At 40.0% G+C, this 25,277-nt stretch overlaps 1 protein-coding gene across 1 annotated transcript; it reads right to left on the bottom strand.

Annotated features, from left to right (window-relative positions):
* Positions 1 to 1,219: 1,219 nt before the first annotated feature.
* LOC132969414 (regulator of G-protein signaling 5-like) lies at positions 1,220 to 15,638 on the bottom strand. The gene is made up of 5 exons (XM_061034332.1): positions 15,501 to 15,638; positions 14,343 to 14,456; positions 11,072 to 11,133; positions 6,469 to 6,635; positions 1,220 to 4,116 (listed from the first exon to the last, which is right to left on the bottom strand). Exons 1-5 carry the CDS (start codon positions 15,542 to 15,544, stop codon positions 3,952 to 3,954), a joined length of 552 nt encoding a protein of 183 aa, XP_060890315.1. The 5' UTR covers positions 15,545 to 15,638; the 3' UTR covers positions 1,220 to 3,951.
* Positions 15,639 to 25,277: the final 9,639 nt, after the last annotated feature.

The raw sequence follows: 25,277 nt of genomic DNA, 5'->3' as shown, positions 1-25,277 counted from the left end.
TTGTCCAGTTGTTTCAGTCTCATCTTTTATCTGTTGGGATAGTTTCAAAGATAATTCCAGGAAAACATGAAATAACTTGGTAAGTATTACGCAAGGCCAACAAAACCTTTGGTGAAACACATTTTTATTACTATTTCACCCTAACTGAAGTAATAGGATAAACCTCCTATAGCTAATTTTTCCTTGCTCCTGGAGATACAATGTGTTACAGCGATAATTTGAGTTATTCAAAGGTTTGCAGAAACTGTTTTCAAATTGTGGCAATTGGGGATCAAACTAAGATTACATAATCAATGATAACAATCTGTGACAAAAACAACCACTGTAGTCTTCTCCTTCTTCTTTCTTCCTGTGCATTTCTTGTCTTTTGATTTTATGGGAGATTCAAACACCGGTGCATTTCCGTTAGACTGAACCTTTTAAGTATTGTTTTGCTTAGAGCGAAATGCTAACATCAACGTGCTAACATACTCATACAATGACAATGCCACTCGCTGGCTTATTGTGGAGCTTTTGACTCTTAGCTATAGGGCTTCTTCTCCAGTCAGTTGCCTTTTTTTTTTTTTTAACTCTATGCTAAAATTAAAAGGTGAAAGTGCTAGTTTGTCCCTTCAGTGCTACTGTAGAAACATGGCGGTGCATGGCGGCTGCATCTGTGAAGTGGGACCGGCTCTTATGGTCTATACAAAAGGCCCATTCTAAGTTAACAAAAACAAAATTATTTAAATATTCAGGTGATTAAAAACTACTTTAAACATACTTATGAGTATTATGTTTGAATTCACAGACTGAGACACCAATACGCCATCGAGGAATCAATATGAATGTACAAAGAGACATAATGACGGCAGGGCTTAGTTACAGTGCTGTTGTGGAAAGGTACTCTTAAAAGGGCTACTGGCGGAGAAGAAGAATGTATTGTATGTAAGAAAATCAAAATGGTGGTACAAAGTGCAGGGTTTGAAACAATAAAGTCTTTACTGGGGCTTCCAGTGGAATTAAATGCATTTGATGTAATTGCTTGAGCTAAATGCTAAACAGAGTAAAATGGCGTATACACTTAATTTAAAAACAACTTCATGGGGCCTAATAATAAATTTTAAGGATTTCTGGTGTTTCCATATATTTTTTGGAGTTCTTTCTAGTTTTTTATTACATTTACAACAAAAAACATACTGTATTGTAAATTATATCAAATAAAAACAAGGTGACAATTGAAAATGTTTCCTCTTTTATAATAGTTAAAACACTGAATGGAGATCTGGCAACGACTCCTCCCAAAGAAACACGAGCTCCATAGTCACTTTAAAAATAACTTAAGACACAGTTGTTTGTAAATGGTTGATATTTACATGTAAAAATAAATACATCTTCAGGACTTGTATGCATATATATTTTTATGTGACCACTCCCAACACTTACATGCAAGGCTACATCAAATCATGCGTACTCAGCACTGATAAAGCCCTCATTGATTATTCAATAACTCGATGGTTAAATTGTCTGACATTTAAAAGGTTTTGACACCAGACTGGCCAATCTGTGTCATGAGAAACCCGTCAGTGTTGCTTATTGAACAAAATATGTCTTTGTTTTTGTATTGATCGCTCGTTCTAATACCATTTTTTAACAGTACATTCAAAAAGTGAGTTAAAAAATTGGTGGAAAAAAGTTATTTTCAGTTTGGATTTGCTTGGTGTCATTTCACTCCAGTCAACAATAAGGACTTCTAAAGTGCTGAATATCTAGATACCATTACTCGAGTGTTGTGTAAGACATATCGGCTTGTGTTTAATATATAAAAAAATAAGCCGTTAAAAGTAAATATAATCACACTTTATGGTTGCTACATTCAGCTTAAGGTTATATACTTGCACACATCACCAAATCCACCATCACATCGGTGTCAAACGTTGTCCCCGCTTGGTGTATATCAGGTAAATACCAGTGTTTCTTTTCAGTGTGTTCTAGTGAAAAATATTTCTTGTTAAGCAGTAAAATAGTACGTATAAGAAATTGTAACTTTGACTATTATGACCAGCAAGGTATGATTGCATTGCTGCCTTTTCCTTAAACTTCCCCATGGCTTTAAGCTCTTCTTTTTTAGACACAAAACAAGGCTTTCTCATTGGCTGGTTATATAAAGAACACAATAACTGATTCTCTAAAGCTACTATTAGCATTGTTTGGTGCTGCAAACCTGCAAAGTTCAGTCTCCCATGGCTTTGTGTATTTATTACAGGCACTAAAACTCAGGTCAGGACTTTTTTATTAAGTGACTCTGCATGCCTTCATCCAACTTTAGTATTAATCACATGGGGGGAAAAAAAGCCCTCTCTCTGTTTAAACCATTGCTTTTTCTTTTCTTTTTATAAGATTCCCTCCTACTCGGTTTTCCCGTCTTAGCAACTTGCAGTTAAGTGGCAGCCAAGGAGCCTGACCACTGAGCCAACCAGCCAGCACTGTTCTCAGGGATGACTCTCACATGCAGGATGCATCCTAAATAAAAGTGGAGGTTTGGTGAAATCCAGACTTAACTCTATGCGAGTGTGAGAACGTGAAAGAGACAGAAAGGTAGTCGTGGGATAATCATTATGTCAAGTGTTGATATTAGAAAATGGTTACCAAGGCTATATGTTACAGGTTCTTTTATTAAAATTATAAATCATTGCTTCTTGTAGACAATTTTTCAATCAGTGATTTAAACCTGAGACTGTTAATTCATTCAGTCTCATTGGGTGTCTCCATGGACAGAAATGTGTAAAAGGTCATCACCTATTCAGCAATCAGAACAGCCAAATATCTTTAAATGTTCCTGAGAAGACCACGAAGCACTTAAAGGTCACTTTATGTCTGAGACAGAAAACAGACATCCAAAGTGAACTGTTTTAAGGAAGATTTTACACACAAGTTCTTTTTTGTTTCTTTGAATATGACAAAATGTTGAGTATTTGGCATTTTTGTCGATTTGGTATCCTTTGACCTTGTTTCAAATAGAACCCCAGAGTGAAAGCTATCTTTTAATTGACAACAATCCTCCACCTAAACACCATCGAACATTAAGAAAAGGCCGTTTTTTAGGCATGAAACTGTGAGTCGAGCTCAGTAAAGTAAATTGTAACTGTGTTTGTTGGAAATGTCGTTCACTGCTGTGCTGTTTACTCATTCCTGGCCTCTGGCACTAAAACAGCCTGAAATGGTGCTTCAGTGGGGATCCTTTTGTTATTCCTATCAAACACAACTCAAAATTGGTCTGAATCAAACTTGTGATTGGTCTACTTAGCATACTTTGGTTTTTGCAGGCTAGAATTTGGTAGCCAAAAACGGATTAACCCCCTCTTTAACCGTGAGAAACTTCAGCTACTTTTTGCTTTTCTTTTGGAACATGCAAGACAGTGATTGTGTTCACATGCACATAGCAGTATGAATTACAGTCTACAGACATGTCTGCTTAAGCGCCAACATCACATTGATGCACAAGTAAAGCAGATATTGATTTAAAGGGATAGACTATAGGGCATATGGAGTTAGATCTCGAGTCTGCCAGTGTATTTGTGTGTGAGCCAATCAAACTGTTGAGGCAATTTTAGCAAAGTGGGGTCAATTTAGGAGATAATCATAAGATAATTGATATTGATTGTTTTCAATATTAGGTCCTGACTAGCATGAGCGTTTACGAATGGTTCTGTGAATGTGTGTGGTTGCTGTTGGGGAGGCAGGGCTGTGTCATAGGCAGTCTTTTATTTTAGTAAAACTCCAATGAAATTTGTTAAACTATATTTTTGACCTTCTTGTTTTGGATTTTTTTTTTGTCTTTGTCTCTCAAGCGGTCTTACACAAGAAGTAGTTTATTAGAAATATTTAATTTAAGAAGTTGTTGTGGTCATATTTAGTAACTGCTGTTTGAAACACCCCAAACCTCCCCAACACTCAGATCCCTGCTTCTCCTGCTTAGTTGACCAGGAGCTCCTGGTACTGCTCGGAGCGCAGGAAACGGCCGAAGGAGTCCTTCTCCATCAGGGCGAAGATTCTCTTCTCAGCCAGGTCGAAGGTCGCAGGGGAGAGGTCCACCAGGTTCCTCAGGGTCACGTCCTTGGTGAAGTGGTCGATGTTCACCTGCGAGAGAAAATGTAGAGTTGATGCTAAAACTTAAACTGATATTACAGGGACTCAGAGATGTCATAATGTGTGCCTGTTTCCCTAGAGCCTGGCCCTGAAGCCTTAGCAGATTGAAATGATGTCAGACATGTAGTGAGAGAGTCTGTAAGGACTTGAGATGGTATAAAAGGAGTGGAACACTATTATTACATCAACTGCTGACTAGGAGACAAGATGAAAAATTAAACAATAAGGAAAATAGCCCACCCCCAGTATGTATTTGTCACATGTATTTTAGCAAACAATCAAAAGTCCGAAAGGCACTAATGTTTACCTTTTTGTGAATATTTAACTGAAAAACACAGAATCAACTCTATAAAAACAGTATGAATAACCACAAATGGATTAAATGAGGCGACGCCTGCAAGTTCATTCAGACAGCCAACTCGAGCTGCACTGATTTCACGCTTGACATGCATCATTATCCCCAATCACCAACCAACACCACCTTCCAATCAGCTGTCTATTTAAGCGGCACGATTCCGGTCTCTCTCTCTCTCTGCCCATTTATTGCCAGCTCTGACCTGCACCAGTACTGCACCCTTGCTTAGCCCCCCACCACCACACCAGCCCCAGCATCCACCTGTAGGCTCCAACTGATGGGTCTAAGAGATCGCTCCATCAATCCTCAAATTTCTGCATGTAAAATAAAACTGCGAGGAGTGATGAGCATGGGGTCTCGACGCCGAAAATACAAACCATGTTCTGCTGCTGCAATACATTCATATTATTTGCAGTTTTTCCCATCATGTTCATGCATGCCTTTTTTTTTTATATTTAAGATTACTGAGTAAGTCCGTTTAGAAAGTCTGTCCAAATGTGGACACACTGAAAGTGGTTCATTAAGCGTTAAAAGTCTGCATCAGAGCCCTCGTGCACTTGTTTTCCGTGTTTGTGGAGATTGGGATTGGGCAAGGGAATACGATGAAAAAGGATCAAAATGATTCCACATTATTGCAGGACCATTTTAGGCCAGATATTATTGTGCTTATGTAGCACGCTGTGTTTATTCCAAATGAGTTATAAACATAAACATCCAAGTCCCATGTAGCACAAGGTCACTCCAAGAAAAACACAAACTAAACAAGAGGAGGATCCAAATTCTGATGTGGATGAGTCAGGCTTTCAACCACGCTTTTTACTTAATCGATGGAAGCATCTTGAAGGAGTAAAATGTGAAGTATTGGTCAATCTAAATTGCGATCCAAAGCATTTTCTGTGTATTTTATATGCTAACTCAAACTTATAATTAACGTTTAGATTAGGTTTAGACTCTTGGACTAAATCTATCACCTTTAAAGTGGCTCAATAATGATATCTAATGTTATTTTTTTTAATTCAAGAATCCTATCATGTGCCCAAGAAATAGAGCTCCACTTAAAGGTCACGTATAATCCTCCTTTTCAACCAGTTTCGATAAGTCTGAGAGCTCCCCAAAACGAGGTCTGGGAAGTTTCCTGTTCTAAATCCACTCTGATCCTGTATTTGATCATGCCTATAAACCACTCAGAACAGGCTGATTCTGTCTGAAGCTTTAAATGTAAATGAGCCGTGTTTGACCAAGCCGAATATTTAAAAGTTGGTATTTTGAAACATTTGGGTTATACAACGACAACTACTGACATTTAGAGCTTCATCTTTTGTGTGAAAAAAGGAGAGTTTAATCTTTCTTTTTTTTCTTTTTTATCATAAAAGCAAGTAAGTGAATCCACATGTGCATCCACTTGAGCAAAGTGCAATGTCGTAAAGTAGATGATAGAGTTACTCCACATAACATGCCAAACGTGTGTTTTTGTTATCTCCTGCTCGTGTGCATGGTTCACTGTAGTGCGTCATCTGACCTCTTCTGAATGGAAGCAAGAGAAACCCAGACGTGCTTGAGTGTAAACAATCAGTGTGAGATAAAGACTCTTTCCTTCACATGCAGATTGTTGCACAGCGAGTGTTATCTCTCATGATTTTTTTTTCTTTTTTCATTCCTTACATAATCCCTGCTTTCATGCATTGCCAACATTTTGCCGCGGTTTTCAAAGGACCGTGGATTTACTATAAAACTCTGCACTTTGCATTCACAGACTTAAAATATGAGGGCAGCCATGCTTGTGAATACATTAAACCCTTTTCTTACCGTTTTAATCGACTCTGAATTTAGAAAATCTGGCATTAAATTGTTGCTGACTTATTTCTGAACCAGAGTCAGAGACTTTGATTTTATATTCAAGTGTGAGAGTCATGATCCAAACATTGGGTATCCATTATGCAAAGCACACTACATGTGGTTTAGGGGTTCATGTCTTTGGAGTGTCTGACCTCTCTGGGTCCCTCAGACTGGATGAAGTCCTCATAGATCTTCTTGGCCTTGGCAGACATCTTCACGGGGTTCTTGGTCTTCTTGAAGTCCTCGCAGGCCATCCAGAACTCAATATTCTCATCGCTGAACTCGGACTGCAGGAAGGTGCGGAAAGCGTTCAGACCATCTGATGGAGGGAGAGAAGGGGCGAGGCAGAGAGGGATGTATTGATAAGACAAGGGATTAATTTAAGCCCCGTTCTCATGCATGCCCCTTTAAGTCAGTATGATGGAAATTCTTAATAATCCTTTGAGATACATTTTCAATCCTTTAAGTCATAATGAAAGTCTATGCAAAAGTAGCAGCCACAATTAAACACCCTGTAGAGCTGCAGCACTGGCCTGCTTATGTTCTATCTTTTCAAAAAGACAAACGTTTACATCACATGACTGAGGTGCTGGTTTTGGGCCCTTGCGACACTCATACAGCACATGGGACACTTTTTCGATGGCTAAAAATGACGAGAAATGTCATCATCAAAGCATAGCTGTGTGCTAATGAGCTAACATTAGGTAGTTATTGTACCTAACAATACTACCAGGGTCATTGCTACCTGTCACTGTTAGTCAGTGTTCTGGGGCAGTAATGTTAGGTAAAAGTCAGAATTGTTAACACAATATTTTACGGCAGGATTAGTTTGCTCCCTCACAGGGTCAGCGAGAGTAACAGCGTTAAACCTAATCTCCTCATCTCTGGTTTTTCTCTCTCAGATTATATTCTGTGACAGTGTACCCCGGGCTTGTCTCCTCGTCGGTTAGTGCATCCAGTAGAATAACAATTGTCTTTAATAAATAAATAAAAAAAACAAGTAATTATTTTAACAGAAAGAAGAAAGTGTAAGTCTGCCATGCCAGATCAGGAAATGCTGCAAGTTAACGGCAATATCATTTATCTGAAAATAGTAACTAATCCCATTCATGCACATTTATACATCGCGGACGAAGCAGCAGGAGCAATTTGGGGTTAAGTGTCCTGCCCAAGGACATATCGGACATGTGGCTGCAGCCGCTGGGGATCAAACCCCCTGACCCTTCGTGTGAGAGACGACCGACTCTACCAACTGAGCCACAGCCGTATAGTAATACCTTAAAATTTCCCCCAAAAAAGTAGTGTATGCATGCAATTAAACAGGATAAAACAACTTAACCTTGGTGCACAAGCGAGTACCTTTTTTTTTAAAAGAAAAAGCCGATAAAGTGTTAAACTCATATTTAAAGTTGAATACGTGTTAAAGCTCAGAAATCACCCAAAGATAAGGATCCTAAAAACAAGGCTTGATAAAAGAAGCTGTCACTTCAGTGAGGACTATTGTAATCTAACATAAAGCCTGTAAAGGGGTCCCATTGTCTGAGGGAGCCTGTGCTGCAGTTGATAAGCACTCAGGCTTATATCTACAATCTGAACGGCTAGTTTGGTTCAAAATAGCACTGAGATGCAATCAAGCTGCGGCCCTTTTCTTTTTTGTTCAGCACAATGACACGCAAGAAAAGTTGCTCAGCCATGCACTGATTACAAGCTGTGGGTGTGTTAGAGATGTAAAAAAACGTATCAAACTGAAGCCGTGTGTTTGTGTCTGTTTTAATTTAGATTTCTTACTTTCGCGTTTTCAAATTGCAGCAAGCTAAATCTCCCTGTATATTCAACCTAGTTTTGCAGGTTTTTAATTAATTTCTAGATTTCTAGTATCTAGAACAAGCTGCACAGAACGAGAGGGGCTTACTTTCTGCAGCGGAAGTGAAATCTTCTTATCGAGAAGAAAGCACAGTTTTCTTTTCCTGTTGCATAATAAACATTACATTATGCAATTCCTTAACATCATGAAAAACGAGGGTTGAAGTCGGGGGGTACTTTTAACATCGACGAGGCAATGACTCAGTGAGAATCCCATGGGAATTAACCAGGGAGCTGCTATAAAGAATAATGTTCATGCAACTTCTCATGTAAATAAATGATTATGCTGCAGCACTTTGCAGGGAAGATACTATAAATCAATGCAAGTGGAGTCATTTTCACTTCTCCCTGGAGATGTAACCATAACACACATAACCTCTAAGGTCCAGTACACACACACACACATGCATACACATGCATACACACAGTCATGCAGGCATGCTAAAAGGAGAATTGTACATCTGCCTGAGCTGAAGGAGCCTCTTGAAGAAGCTCTTTAGCCACCCACTGAGCTGTGCAGAGGAAAATGTTTCTCTGCACACATGTATCAGCCGGTCAGTAACATCCGTACGTGCTTTTGTTTTGATGCAAAGGGGGAAACTGAAGTGACTTATTAGCACTGGAGTTTAAACATACGGCTGAACAAGCATTAACAATTAAGAGTTCATCGTCAGTCTTCAGCCTCTCCGAGCTCTCAGTGATGTAAACAGATGGAGCCAGGAGTCGCTGTCTGGTATGTGTTGTGTTGTAAATGTGTTTCACTCCACATGAGAGCAATGTTTGTCTCGCTTCGAAAGCTTGAGGTGAAGCGTCTTCAAGATCTTCAACCGGTCCAGTTGCCTTTGGATCAAGCTTCAGATTTACCATGACCTGGATGATTGAGAACCTTCACAGACATTTTTCTCACTTTACACCTACAGTCAAAATATCATCATGTAACAATTTTACATTTGCATTTTTTTTGAGAAATGTGATCCTTGTTTTCTTCAAAATGTATAAAGATTTGGGCCGGTTTGGACAGCTGTAATCTTCATTGTGACTTTTCTTACGCTTTGAAAGTTTAGCTGCGATGCACCACAAACCGCTCTAGGAGAGAGCTGGAGGAATTTCCGACATGTTTGATATTTTGGTTGGACGACTGCCCACGATCGCAGTGTGAATAGAGCCACCAGCTGATTTCCCGACTCTCCCTGAAAATTGGGAATGCACCATCCTGAATTAAGTCGTATTTGTGTGAGCTCTCAGGTCGTGTCTGACAGTCGGGTCAAGCAGTGTGAGCTCATAAATCGGAAACATAGGTTGTGTTTTGAACAATTCAGTCGTAACAGTGTGAGCTGACATTATGCTGTTTGCCGGGCTTTAGCTGTTGAAGTTGTGTCATTTGTAAGCACACAGACTGAGCTGTTGTTATGGTAACCAGACCCTGCAAGCTGTACTGTACCTGACATACAGCAGAGCTCAGGGCATGTTTGTTCCTTTTGGAACATTTAAAGTAATAGGGCCAGCTGTTAGATATTAAAGACGAGAGCTCGGAGTATGAAGAAGTGATGCTCTAGCTGTTTGGCCGTGAAGAAACAAACACAGCAGAGACACTGCACAGTTTCAACATGACTCTCACAACATGTGAAATGTGTTCTGTATTTTTGATCTCAGCGAGGGGAAGTTGTTAGGTGGAAATGATCTGGACCTTCAGATCTGGAACATGTTGGTGTATAAACATCATCATTATTATTCAGATGATGAAGAAAGGCCATCCGTAAAACAAGCTAGCAGGCTTTAAAAGAAAAACACATTCTCCTCTGATTTTTTTATTCACTGAGGAGTAGGTTTAAACGTTCAACAATTGATATAGGTTCAATGTTTTCCTCATCAGGACCAGGATGCATCTTACGACTTCTGGATGTGCAGGAAAAACTGAGTCAGACGACCTTTTATCCGGTAAACCTTGGTTGTCATGGTGAGAACATTTTTATGTTCAGGAAGGTTTGTTGATGGGTTTAGAGTAAGTATGTTATGTACACTTGTTGTAGATTAAAGTCATAGACCGTATAGATCACTGGTTACTGAAAGGGGGTTTTGGAAGGCCGTTGATGCCGATTGCCATGCTGGAAATGTTGTCTCCACCTAACTTATAGTCAACATAACTACAGGCTAAGGGCTGGAGCTGAGGCGGGTTTTTAGCCTCCTGGCAAACAGCTCCACTGGGCCGACCCATCAGTCAGGTCAGCCTCATTATGACTAACTCTTATCCTTCATCGAATCAAAACAGATAAGTTACAAAAAATAACCAGACTGTAAACATGTTTATTTCTGCTGTAAAAATGTGCATTTTTGAATAGGTGCGTCTGTGACTTCCATGGCTTCTGCAGCCAGCCTCATGAGGACACTTGACGAACTGCATGTTTTAACACTTTAGCATTAGCTTTGTTTTTTTTTTTAACACCACTGGTCCGCTTGTTTAAACTAAATAAACTCTGATGTTCCTATGAGCTGTAGTTATTTTGACGCCTGAAAAGATCATCACCAAACCATCTCTACCAGCTGATGTTCCCAATGAGTGACAGTTACATGAAACTACTTCCACGTGTATGGAAAAGCATCAGCGAAGATATAAGGCGTACAGCTTCATCGACAGAGGTTGTAAAGATTGAATCGTAAGATCCTAACAGGAGCTGTACGAAGTCTGTTACGTTGCAGACGTTTGTGAAATGAAGCAAGTCAACGATGACTTTTGAGTTCACTTAGAAGACTTAATGGATCCATTATCCCAACCTTTACCCCAAGTGGACTTTGTTTTGCAATTTTATAATGAAAGACAATGGCCCCTTAGATAAATGTGTTAATTGTTAGATGAGTAGGATAAAAGAAGGAGAAATGAGGGGGTAGACTTACAGCTGTTGTTCAGGACTCGGTCCAGACTCTCACGCCACTGAGCTGCCTCCTCAGGGGCAGGCCTGCACACAAAATACCACACTTCAGTCAGGGTGGGTTAAAAGTACCAGAACAGTTGGGGAATTGAAGCTGAAATACTCAATCTCACTTCTGTCATGTGGCAGAAATAAAACGATAATTTTGTATTTAGGGAATTTAATCCTTTATTAGCCTCGGATACAATGCGAGAGTAACAATTTGAACTCGAGGAGTTGATTTCAGATATCTTGGTTTTGTTCTCCTTCAACTCATCCATCCATTAGCTGCTACCGCTTTTCCCATTTCGGGGTTGCGGGTGAGATCATTGGTCATTGGGCGAGAGGCGAGGTACACCCTGGACTGTCCGCCGGTCAATCACAGGGCTGACATATAAAGACAGACAACCAGCCACACTCACGTTCACACCTACGGGCGATTTAGAGTCACTAATTAACCTGACAAGCTTTGGAAGCTGGAGTACCTGGAGGGAACCCACACATGCCTTGTGCGACAGGGATTTGAACCGTCAACCTTCTCACTGTGAGGCAACAGCGCTAACCGCCGCACCAGCAAGCAGCCTCTTTCAAGTCAATTTAATTCAAATAACTTTATTAATCTCTCTTGGGGAAATTGGTTTGGAGCAGCTTGGACATACAAAAATAAAAACACAGTGATGTACAGACAAGAATTATACCAGAGCTAAAAAATATAAAATAGGACCCAAAGGAGATACCCATGTTAAACACAACGATTCGTAAACAACCAGAGTGAATTAAAAAAAAATTTGAAGGCTCAGTCAGGAAAAGATTAAAAAGGGATCTGTGTTAGTAAAAGGATAAAAGTCAGTAAAAATGTCAAACCTAAGGTGCATTTAGTAATCTGAGTGCAGAGGGGATGAAGCAGGTATAACGTAACAAAGGTCTGATGGCAACGGAGGAAATTCACTTAACTCTTTGGTCGTACTAATGGAAAATAACATCTTTTCTTTGGTTTTGAGTGTTTGTCAGTATTTAAAATGGCATTTTCTTTTTCTTGGATGTACATTGATTTCTTTTGGTTTCATCGTCTGCCGTCATTGCTCTTTTCTTTCTTTATTTCTAAGGCTTGTTTACTCGCGATCAGCAGAGATGACCAAAATCATCGCACCGATTCCACCAACACTCTCAATCACACGCTCGGTGACGATCGTTTGTGTTTATTTTCCACCTTCAATTTAACCTTGACAGCCCATTCTTAATTGATCATTTGTTCCTGATTGCTTTCCAACTTGCTTCTCCTGTGTTGTCATTCTCTGGTTCATGTGACGGCCTCTCATTGGCTGATGTTGTACATAGGTGAGGACACAGCACACATGTTCATTTGGAAGCCCTGATGAAGATCTAAGTGGTTGAAACATGGTGGCTTTTTGATGATTTATCCATTTTAATTAAGGCCTCTTAAGAATATCTTTCCTTATTGGTTCTCATGCTTGGAGTGCCTGTGGTTTCCCTCCTTATTGAGTGTATTACATCTTCCCCTGCTTTCCAAGAGCAGCTGACACATCTCAACGTTTTTTCCAACAGCTTTGAGCACTTGATTAACCAGTCACCCTCCTTTTCTTACCCAATTCATGATACCGAAGATTAATGCAAATGCAAAAAGGCTTTCATCAGTCCACTGCAAATCAATCATCTTGATGGTAACTGATTGTGAAAATGATACTGGCCTAACACACTATGTTTCAGAAGTCTTTCCAGCACAATGTGAGGTTTAAGGTAGGATTTTAATGGGTAAGAATATGACAACAGGATTTGCATTTTACCAAGTTGCACTTTCTCCCACCCCATTGTTACCAAAAAAGAAACTTTGCCGCCAACATCACTATGCCTGACATCTTCAAACAGGCTGTAAATATTCAAAGATACTTTTGATGTATTTTTCAAGCCTCACAGAGCCAGACAGCATCGTTTGATCTCAGTGTTAGCTTCTAGATTGAAGTCTGGGAAGCATCAACACTGAACACATCACTCCTCATGTTTATGTGTGTGTGTGTGTGTGTGAGACATATCACAGAGAGCAGTCAGACACTGGACTCAAACTCTGAACACGTTTTTGGAGGAGCTGTAATGTTTTCTCTAGTTTGAAAATGTACTAACTTTAAAACAACTTCTTTTTTTTTTAAATCACACTGACGCTTAAGAGCACTTGGCTCACGCTCCGGTTTAAAGTGAATAAGTTAATTTCACAATAATTACAAATCACGTCCAATCAAGCAAACAGATAACAAATCTGGACAACGATAATGCCACCACGTCAGGAGAAAGTTAAGATGTAGAAAACCAAGCGGCCTGTGTGAATTACAGTCGCTAACAGTTATAAAAAGTGCTGTATTTTCTCAGCACTGACACACAATGACACTAAAGGGAAGTAAACTATCGCCAGAACACTGCCACACAAAAATAAAGGCTAATAAGCCTCACAGCCGGACTTCAAACTGCACTGCAGACTTCTAGTTCGCTTTATCTGTTTCTGAGGAAGTTAGTAAAAAAAAGTGTTTATATTTGTCGCTCCTTCTGAGTGGAATAAGATACCTTTCAATATCCGTTCTTGGTCATCATTTGGCTTATTTAAAAATGTTTTGTTTTCTCATCTTACAACAGACTGCTTTTGTTTCCACTGTTTATTTCCTCTACGTATCGACTGATTCCTTTTCCTCTAATGTTTCTAGTAGAGTTGTAAATGTTGTTGTAATGTCCTTTAGGTTGTCCTCTGTTTCTTTGTTGCATTTGTCTGCCTGTTTTATCTCTAGTGTGTTAGGTGTTGTCTTTTGTATTGATTTGATATAATACAATTTCATTATTATTTTTTGCTTACATTGGCTGCAATTGTCAATTATCAGTCATTTAGTTATTTCCTGAATCAAAGATTTTTGTTGAAGTTTCAAATTTAAAAATCATCCATCGCAGCTTCCCGTTTGTTAAAAGGAAAAAATCAAAGCAGGGCAGAATGTGATACCTTCTTTGACAAAATTGCTCTATAAGTGTTTGAAGAAATATTAAAGTACAGCTGTTGCACGTCTCAAACATAATTAATCTCCTTTTCAGTATTTAAACTGACATCTGGGCCAAGTGTCTAAAAAAAGATTGGCCCTTTAGTATCCACATTTCATTCCCTGTTCTAGGCTCAGTTCTGCCACTTTACATTCAGGTTAATATCATAAACAACTTCTGAGATTCATTCATAACACCGAGGGGGGGCAGAGAAGGAGACTCACTTCTGCAGCTTCTCCGGCTTCTTCTCAGTCTTCTCGGGGTACGGGATGATGAGGTCGATGGCATTTTCTGGCTTCTGCAGCAAAACTCCCAACTTGGACTTGATCCCCTTTGCCCTGGAAGACAAAAAAGGCAGACGAGGAGATTAGACTTTAGACTTTATTGTCCCAAATGGGAAAGTCCTCTTCACAGCAGTGTACAGGTTAGACAGCAATAACGGAGAAGTGACAGCACTAACCTGTGTGACAAAGTCTTTGTTATGTTTGATCCGACACAGACGTAAAAACTGTTAACATCAGTTGTCATTACCCTTCAGTTCTCCAGTAGATTGATGTATGCACTAAGATTACATTTACAAACATAGATCATCATACTTTTGATTAACAGTTCTCGATGTCTCAATGTGGCTTTTGGAAACAAAGGCAACAATAAAAAAAAGAAACAATAAAAACATGAAGTTATTAACTGTAACTCTGACTGTATGAATCTTTTTAACCATATTTGGAGAGAAAGAAAGGTGCCAAAAATCTGAACAACAATATTAAGCATTCAATTGATTGAATATATATTTAATAAATCTGTAAAATAACATGAGCGCTAACTGTTTTGTGTTTGAGTTTACACCAAAATGTGAACAGCATGTTTAGCAGTTATAATCCAAGAATTACCAGAAGGTATTCGTGTCATATATGATGCTTAAATTATGATTATTGATATAAACGTTAAGATTTTCCACAAATTTCTTAAGAATTTGAAGTATAAACCGTCCAAACTCAACTTTGACTGCCTTTGCAGCACAATGCTTTCTTCTACCCTCCTTGACTAGTCTATTCGAGATTTAGTGAAAACATTCAGGTTGGCATTACATCGGGATAACACATATAAAACTGTTCTTTAAGTCACTATCTCAGTTTTGCAAAGTATTTGAAGACAGAAATTCAATGCAGAAAGCAAAAAGTTCACAAAATGACGCCTTTAAGCTTTCCTCAGATGGAAACTCTTGACCTGAGGATGACGGTGTCTTTTCCTGATCTGTTTTTCCACACAGTATGACAAGTGCTGCTCTAAAAAGGTTTAAAATATATGTCTAAAGTTTCACATCAAAGAATCCCACTGTTCAGAGGGGACAGGAAGAGGTAGTGTGAGGATGCAGGTCTCACCTCTCCAGGCAGGTTTGGGGTAAGGCAGCTAATCCTTTACACATTTTCCCGGCTCTCTTTTAGTCTCAGTATGTCAGAGTGGAGATCAGTCTTCCTGTTAGTTCTCAGTCTCTTTTGCTGTCTGACTCGGGCTCTCAGCACCGCAGGAGTTTTATACAGACGTCCTGTGGGCTCTGGGCCAACAGCTTAACCAATCAGGCTGGAATGTGTTCAGCCGGGGAGACGGGATGAGGAAGGGCGGGTTTTCAGATGTGAATGGATGTTTGCTTTGAGGTTTTAATAAATGAAACCATCCAGGACCTGTGATAGACATGGAAACAGGTTAGTGAGTTTGGTTTGATCTAGTGTTGCAGATAAGAACATTTGGATGTTAGATGATATCACAAATTTTCCCATTTGTGATATGATAATGAGTTTTGCACAATTGGTTACATCCATCTCTTTCCTATTTGACAGGTCCTTGTTGTAGCAACTGTCACCCACAAGGTAGCCACACCCCTATGCAGACACTGCTTTATGGTCTTCTTTTACTGCCACCATTAATTACAAAATTAACATCAGGCTGAATTGATGAAAGCTGTGTCATTGAGATCAAAAGCTTATAAGGAAAATATTTACTGAGGTAATGTTATCATTGCCTTTAATGGCTTGCACAATTATAGCATCCTGATCATGGTATTTGAATAGTCAAATAGATCCTTACTTACAGTTCACATATACAAAAATACAAGTTATCATGTTTTTCTAACACTTAAATGTGTCCCTAGTCTGTCTACAAACCCCCCAGTTCCATCCTCTCATTCTTTTGCCGGCTCCACTTTTCAGAAAATGTGTGCTCAAACAGGCCGTTAGGGGATTTTCTCCTTCATGACATCACAAAGGGCAGTAACCCCTCCCCCAGGTGGGTTACTCTCCCACAGCTAGGTGTTTATTCTGCCCTCTGAGTCTGCCTTCTCAACATAACCAATGGTTTATGGTGCAAGAAAGCCAGAGCCCCCCTAACCCTCACAGAGGGGGGCGTGGTCAGACACAGCTCATTTGCATTTAAAGCTACAGAAACAGGCTGTTCTGAGCAGGGCTGAAATAGAGGGGTTTATAGGCATGATCAAATACAGGATCAGAGTGGATTTTGAACAAGAAACTTCCCAGATGTTTTGAGGAGCTCTGAGACTTTTTTGAACTGGTTGTTTAATATGACCTTTAACATTTTAGTGCTCCAGTATTCATTCATTGGCATAAAAAAAAAGTTTCAGTTGGGATCAGCATTTTCAAAAGGCTGCAGACTGACAAGTTTAGTCTTTGTAATCTTATTTTTGAAGAATGGAGTCGAGCACTTATTTTCATCAAGGCTTTATTGGTAATGAAAATGAGTCTTCGACTCGACTTTAAACTGAAAAAACAACAACAAACGGTTAATCATTTTGATTTACATTTATCACATCAGGGACTGTCTGACTGAAAACAAAGGGTTAGGGTTATTAGCAGGTGTGCTTGAAACATCACAGTGGTTAAATGAACATGTTGAATATTGGAGCCCTGCAGTGAGCAAGACAACTTTATTTCTTTTGGTTTGGATGTGTGTTTTCTCTGTTGTTGAACTTGATGTTCTCTCATTTATTTAGTTCTCATTTAACAGGAGTATCTCTAATTTAAACTGAATATCTCAATCTTAAAACATCTCTATTGAATTTGCGGAGACAGTGCGGTTTGAAGCATGCCGTAGCATACGTGCCTAATGTAATGTTGACTCAAGTTAAGTGACAGTTAATCAAGTTAAACAAGCAAACTGGAGCAAACTCATTACTTTTCATTAAGGCGGCTCAGTCTTTATGTTCAGTCGATATTAATGTTTTGGATGTCTTTCATTCTACCGCTGAGTCATAACAAAGATTAAAGTGAGAAATGGATCTTTTTATCACAGTTTGTGTGGAAGTCATAGCTCATTTGTGGCAGGAGATATTAGAAAGCAATTTTGAAACCTAACAATTTTTCTCATACCAACCTCTAATAATCCCCTGATGAAGCTCAACTTCATAAAACTGGGAAAATAAATAAAATGTGATCGAAAATCAAGACTTGAGCAACAAGGAGTTATAAAGTTCTTGTGTTTGATATTGGACTGCTTAGTTATAAGACTGCAGGTATGACTCTGGTTCTGATCGAGGTTTCTGCCTGTTCTTCTTCTGTTACTGCTGACCAAAGAAGCCAGAAACTTGCTCATGGTGGACTTATGATTGAAGTTTGAAGTTTGAAGCTTTTATTTGATTACTGTGTCATACATACATTTATATGCCCAGCCTGCTAGCTTACATGACACCATGAGTTAAAACGTTCCTGGATCAGAGTGCATAGAAGTAGGTCACGAAAACAAAAAGAGAAAGCAAAAAGCAAGACAAACACTAATTGAAAAGAATATCTTGTCTTCTTTTGTAAGCTTTTGAGACAACATTAGCAAGCTTAAACAGCCATTCCAGTCTTTGCACATCTGTCCGCAAGTATATTTCAGGTTTTTGGAGCTACTTCATGAAACAATAATACTCTTAAATCATCATATTTTATACAATGCAAAAGAAAATGGGACTGAGTTTCCACTTCATCCAAATCATAAAGCCTGGGGCTGACACCGCCACTCTTACTTCATTTTCAAAGTCCAGTAGTATGTGTAGATTGAGGCAACTACAGAAAAAGCTTTCTCACACAGGTAGGATGAGTGACCCCCCACCCCCCTTCCAGACACACACACACTTTGGGAATGACTTCTTTAAGCGATGCCTTATTTGTGTTTATTCGTTATGGTACAGCTCCAATACCGCCTACACTGACAAGGTAAGCACACACAGCTGCAGGACGGGGGGGTCTGCTTTCATTACAGAATTTCCTGGAAGCCAAAGTTCAGCGAGGGACAACCCTTTTGAGTGGATGTGTACTTTGGCCAACAGCTCCATCTGCACCGCTGTTCAAATAAACGGGCACCATTTGGCATCCAGGTGCTTTGTTTACCATGATGACACAATCTTTACGCACAATTTATGGACATAATGGCGGTCTGAAGGCTCAGGCGGCACTTTAAAAAAAACAGCTTTTTCACAGTAATGGTCACCAAATGGCACAATAAAGATGTCTATGTTGTTTGAAAGGACAGTTTATTGCTTTCCGACCTGACAAATATGCACAAAGTATCAATTACCCAGTATTTTTAGTTGCTGCTTTCTGCAGTTTTACAGCTACTGAATGCAATTACTGTCAATATGAGATTCCAAAAATGCATCTTTAACACCTTTTCTTGAACGTAAATTCTTAAAATAGAGGCTAAAATATGTAATGCCATGACAGATGTTATGCACCCAGACTCACCTGAATGCATAATTGTGGAACTTAGTCGCATTGATCCCATCATATTTCAATTCAGTTCAATGGATTAAAAGCACTTAATTTGTCCAATAGGAGCTTCCTTTTGGCGTCAAAGCATCAATGCGTATAGTTAGCATTCAGGATAACGCTGCACAACAAAACCTTCAAATCTATCCTAAAAGAAATGGGTAGCCAGTGTAAGGTCATTAAAACAGGAGTGATATGTTCTCTCGTCTTAGTTTTTGTTAAGTCTCACATCTAGAAAATCCTCTTCTATCAGACCATTTCCTTATTACATTCGACTTTGTCCTGCCAGAATTATCTCCGCTTGGAAGAGGTGTGCTCTCTAGAAGTTTGTCGGATAGTGCTGTGGCTAGATTTAAGGAAGCTATCTCAGCTGCTTTTGATTCAGTACCGTGTTTCAACCCAGTTGGAAACTCTTATGATAGCTTTAGTCCCTCTCAGCTGGATCAGTTTGTTGATAGTGCAGTGGATTCGCTGAGAGTTACTCTTGATTCGATTGCTCCCCTGAAACAGAAGGTTGTCAAGCGGCGGAGAGTGGCTCCATGGTTCAACTCGGATACCCGTACTCTGAAACAATCGTCGCGGAATTTTGAAAGAATATGGCGCTCGACCAAAACGGCAGAATCTCGTTTATTCTGGCAGGATAGCCATAGAAGATATATGAAGGCTCTACGTCACGCTCGAGCTGCCTACTACTCCTCTCTAATCGAGGAAAACAAAGGCAATCCTAGATACCTTTTCAGCACTGTAGCCAGGCTGACAGAGAGTCATGGCTCCATTGAGCCTTGTATTCCCTTAGCCCTCAGCAGTAATGATTTCCTGAGCTTTTTCAACAACAAAATTCTAGACATCAGAGACAAAATTGGTAACCTCCTGCCCTTACCTGGTGCAGATACGTCTGATACGGCAGAGACAGTTCCAGGACCAGATATTAGTCTCGACTGTTTTTCTCCAATCGACCTTTCAGAGCTACATTCCATTTTTTCTGCGTCGAAACCGTCAACCTGTCTTTTGGACCCAATCCCAACCAAGCTTTTTAAGGAAGTCTTTCCCTTAGTTAGCAACTCTATATTAGATATGATCAATTCGTCTATACTGACAGGCTACGTACCACAGGCATTTAAAGTAGCGGTAATCAAACCTCTACTTAAAAAGCCTACTCTAGATTCAGGAACTCTAGCTAACTACAGGCCTATATCCAACCTTCCTTTTATCTCGAAGATCCTGGAGAAGGTGGTAGCTAATCAGCTGTGTGACTTTCTCCATGACAACAGTTTATTTGAGGAGTTTCAGTCAGGATTTAGAGTCCACCATAGCACTGAGACTGCATTAGTTAAAGTTACAGACGACCTACTGCTAGCTTCAGACAGGGGACTTCTCTCTGTGCTTGTCTTGTTGGATCTTAGTGCTGCTTTTGACACCATTGACCATCAGATCCTGTTGTACAGACTGGAACATTTGCTTGGAATTGCAGGGACTGCTTTGAGTTGGTTTGAATCCTACTTGTCGGACCAATCTCAGTTTGTACATGTTAATGATGAGTCCTCTATGCACACTAAAGTTTGCCATGGAGTCCCACAAGGTTCAGTGCTTGGACCAATTATTTTTACATTATATATGCTTCCTCTGGGAAATATGAGGAAACACTCCATACAGTTTCATTGTTATGCAGATGATACTCAGCTTTATGTATCAATGAAGCCCGATGGTACCAGTCAGCTAGAAACGTGCCTTAAGGACGTTAGGACCTGGATGACCAGAAATTTTTTGCTACTTAACTCAGACAAGACTGAAGTTATTGTGCTAGGCCCGAAGAACCTCAGAGAGACTTTTTCTAGTGACTTGACTGTCCTTAGTGACATCAGCCTGGCATCTAGCACCACTGTTAGGAATCTAGGAGTTCTATTTGATCAAGATATGTCCTTTAGCTCTCACATCAGGCAAATTTCAAGAACTGCCTATTTTCACTTTCGTAATATATCCAAGATCAGGAATATCCTGTCGCAAAATGATGCAGAAAAACTAGTTCATGCATTTGTTACCTCCAGATTGGATTATTGTAACTTTCTTTTGTCTGGGTGCTCTGGCAAGTCTCTAAAAACTCTTCAACTAGTCCAGAGCGCTGCAGCTCGTGTACTGACCAGAACTAGGAAGAGGGACCACATTACTCCTGTCTTGGCTTCTCTGCACTGGCTCCCTATACAGTCTAGAATAGAATTCAAGATCCTTCTTCTCACCTACAAAGCTCTAAATGGCCAGGCACCATCTTATCTTAAGGAGCTACTAGTGCCGTACTGTCCTTCGAGAACATTACGGTCCCAGAATGCAGGCCTGCTAGTGGTACCTACAGTCTCTAAGTGTACTATGGGGGGTAAAGCCTTCAGTTATCGGGCTCCTCTCCTCTGGAACCGCCTTCCAGCCGGGGTCCGGGAGGCAGACACAGTCTGTATTTTTAAGAATAGACTTAAAACTTTCCTTTTTGATAAATCTTATAGTTAGGGCTGGTGCTGGTGTAGACCAGCTCTTAGTTATGCTGCTATAGGCTTAGACTACCGGGGGAACTGGCACCCTGAGCTCCTCTCTCTCTCTCTCTCTCTCTCTCTCTCTCTGCATATACAGTACATCATATTACTGCATGTATCTATCTATAAATCTCAGTCACTAACCACCTACTTTCCTGGGAGCTCTTGAGCTCTCCTAGGCTCCTCAAGCTCGTCGGTTGACGGCCTGCCAGAACATTATTAACAACATTATTTGTTGTGAGCTTTGTCCAAGCAAACAGCAGGGTGCTGGTTAACACAGGCTGTTATTATTCCAGATATAAAGGCTACGTCTGATTCTAAGGTAATGTCTGAGTTTTTTATGGCCCATTAGATCAGATTATTGAGTTTGCAGTGCGCAACTGTTCGACCTTTCACAAATGAGAAGTGAGTAAAATGTCAGGAGAGCCGTCTGAAGGTAAACAGAGTAAGATATTGTGTTTGTGTGCCATTGGGATTACAAATAGGCTCACGGTGATGTCAGCAGGTCAGCACTGGGGGATTTTTTTGGTAAATACAGAAAGGGGACTTATTGTTGCCAATTCCTTTGCTGAACCCAGGTCATTCCTGAGATTTCTAAATCCTTAGAACACCTCACGCTCCAGGGTAGAAGGTCTCACAAACACACCACTGACATAATGTTTCTCTTTCAGGCTTCTGTTGTCCAAACGTATTAAGTGAACAAAATCTTTCGGATAACAATTTGCAATCCATGTCTTTCTAGTCTGCAGGCATCACAATGAATCATCAGTTTTTAGTTTCATATAGTTTGAAATTAGGACCAACCAGTTAAAAATAGCTGCCATCCACATGCTGCTTTAGCCCATTTATTGTACATGACTTGGGTGTAGTTCCATGTAGTTTTAACACAGCCTTTCTTGAAACTATTCCCAATATTGCCAACATATTAAGTCTTAAAGAAGTGCTTTAAAAATGTACTGTTTTGCATTTTACGATTGTGAATGTAAAATTTTAGAATGAAATGTATTGCAGGCATCTGGCTGATGAATAGGATTCATGAATACATTTCTGTTTTAAATTTAATTTAATACATTTAATTTGATAAATTCCTAGACAAACAGTCTATTATATAAAATACACAGTGCTTCATTTATTTCCCCAATGCACAGGATATGACATAACCATTGCATGTCCTGACTTAATCGTGATACGTGCCTATGCTAAGTGCTTATTTAGCACTTTAGCACTTATTTATTCATGTATGATGTCAGAGAGAGAGAAGGAGGTTACGGAGGTCACCGCTGACAGGTTCATTCAGGCCTTGACACTTTCAGATGAATTTGTAAGATTTTCTTTAAAGCATTACTAGTGGTGGACTTGTTACTCCATTCCTGCCAAATGGATCCAAATTGGGATGATATTTGTGGCCGAGGCGGCTGTGCTGAATCTCAGGCATGCATGAGGCGGGGTGATTAAGAAAGTGTCCAGTTTCTCAGTGCTAAGTCCACAGGCCTGCGAGAGGAAATTAAAATGCTTTTCCCACAGCAGGATTAATTGTTTTCGTAAAGTTGTTTATTTGCAGAGGCTTTTCCGGTGAACCTGGTGCTCACAGGAGGCCAGAGAAGAGCTACAAAGAGTGTTTGCTCTTGAATTACGACGGATTAGCGAGTTACGGAATCGTGGCCTGAAGACTGAAGGGGGGGGGGGGGGGGGGGGGGGGGGGGGGGGGGGTGGGGGGGAGAATTTGAGGATAAATAATGATGCTTTGGTTATCATTCCTGCCTTGGAGAAATAAATTGCATTCTTCATTTGGACAGAAAGCAGATTTTCCATTGGGGAGGTCAGTGCTAAATGCTAACAATGGATCTATTGCTGGGCTGCTTTTTATGTAACACCAGAATAGAGTGGATGATTTACACAAACAGGGTCAACCCAATTCTTCTTCAGGTGCTCTCATAAATCACAGTTTGGATTCCACTGCAGCTGTTTCAAATGCAGAAAACCTATTTTAATACAAGCGACTTAAGACATACATGTGCTAGACAGGAATGCATGAGCAACTCAGTTGAACAACACAAACTTTTGCTGTGCATTTTGACAGCGGAGAAATGTTCACATCCCTATCTGATCAGATAAACCTCAACTTCGGAACAACTAGCGATGATCAAATGCCATTTAATCCTGGCCTGTAGTCTAAGTATGTTTGGTTTTTCAGAGATCTGGACCCAAATCAGAGCAAATAGCTGTAAAAACGGATGATACGAGCAGAAGCCAAACCAAACATGAACATGAAACTAAGCCAGGACATATAAAGAAGAAACAGTTTGTGGTGCTTACGTCGCTAATGTTGCTGTGTGTACACAATATTTAGTCACATATGGAGAGCTGTTTGCCTATGGAGCTCACGTACATAATATTTGTCATGTTCACAGTGAGGAGGGGTTAATGCACTGAGGAGGTTTGATCTACAGCCTGTCTCTGCTCTCAGTTACATGACGTAGACCTGTACTGTATATGTTACTCTATGAGAACTTGAACTGACGCGGTCTCTGGCAGCTTACATTGTTTAGCCTCTCTGGTAATCAAGCTTAATTTTACCATTAAAGGTCTCAACAATTATTTCCATCGCTCCAAAACACACAAAATATTCCTGTAGGCTTCTTGGATTGTCTCTTTTACAAAGATGGGTGACAGACAATGTAGTGTGTTTAATAGCTTTAGGTGTTTTGAATCAATATACTAAGGCTGGCTACACACAAAATGATTTTAGACCGGATTTTGGGACCGACCCCTGATCTCCCAAATGATGGCATGGGCGTGGCCCGATTTGAGGCTCCACGCAACCAATTATTTGCCAAAATTATTTTCAAGTGTGTGGTGTCAATACAATTATTTTACTGCTTGCGAGAGAGTCGGAGCCTTCTGATCTCCAATCGGGGTGCCTCCAACTGAATACCCTCATTAGCCAATCAGCTGCTCCTTACCTAAAACTCTCTCATCCAGGTCTACACTCCTTCCCGCACACTATGCTCTACCAATCAGAGGTGTCCGAGTAAACCTTCACAACAGGGTTAGACTGGCTAGACTTGCCTCCCATTGGTGGAACAAACTACGAAACTCCATTTAATCTGCATAATCCCTTTGCACCTTTAAAAAAGCTAAAGACCCAGCTCTTTATGAACATCCTACTCACTTATCAATATTGATGATGACGATGACAATAATTCGGATTGGTTTTGATTAGATTAAGAACTAAGAAAGTTGATTAGAACTCTCAAGAACAGCTGTGGATGTGATTGACGGGGACGCCGATAGCCTAGCGGTTATGACGTGCACCCCGTGTATGGAGGCAAAAGTCTTCTGCCGAGGTTGGTTCCAATCCAACCTCAGCCCTTTGCTGCACGTCATCCCCCACTCTCTACTCCCAACGTTTCCTGTTTTTCTTCAGCTGTCCTATCTAATTAAAAGGCAAAAGGCCCAAAAACGACCATATACATATTTGAATAATGTCCACTAGACTTACGGTTTACGTACTGTAATTTACTCATCAACTTTTATACCAGCCAGTGTCTTTTTACATCCAGGTGATTTTTTTTTTTTTGTTCTTCAAAAACATCTAATCAAAAGACAAAGCAGAACCTTAAAAAACAACTCAGGTTTCAAACATCTGGTCGACATTATTGCAGCATCTGCAGCAGAAATATGTCAACAATAGCATTCTGGGAAAACACATGCGACTAGATCTGTCAAAAGTGCATTTGAGAGGCACAGAGTGTTCGAAGTGATTGTGGAAAACAACTCTTTTCACACAACACGATGTCAGCCTGGAAAGACCTCAGCAGAGTGTGAAGAGCGAAACCCTCTCACTCAGCTTTTTAAAACTATTCACTTATCTTTGTTC

The sequence above is a fragment of the Labrus mixtus genome, chromosome 3 (assembly GCF_963584025.1).
Source record: "Labrus mixtus chromosome 3, fLabMix1.1, whole genome shotgun sequence".
Classification (NCBI taxonomy): domain Eukaryota; kingdom Metazoa; phylum Chordata; class Actinopteri; order Labriformes; family Labridae; genus Labrus; species Labrus mixtus.
Note: the sequence above shows the minus strand (reverse complement) of the source record. Positions and strands in the feature narration are given on the sequence as shown.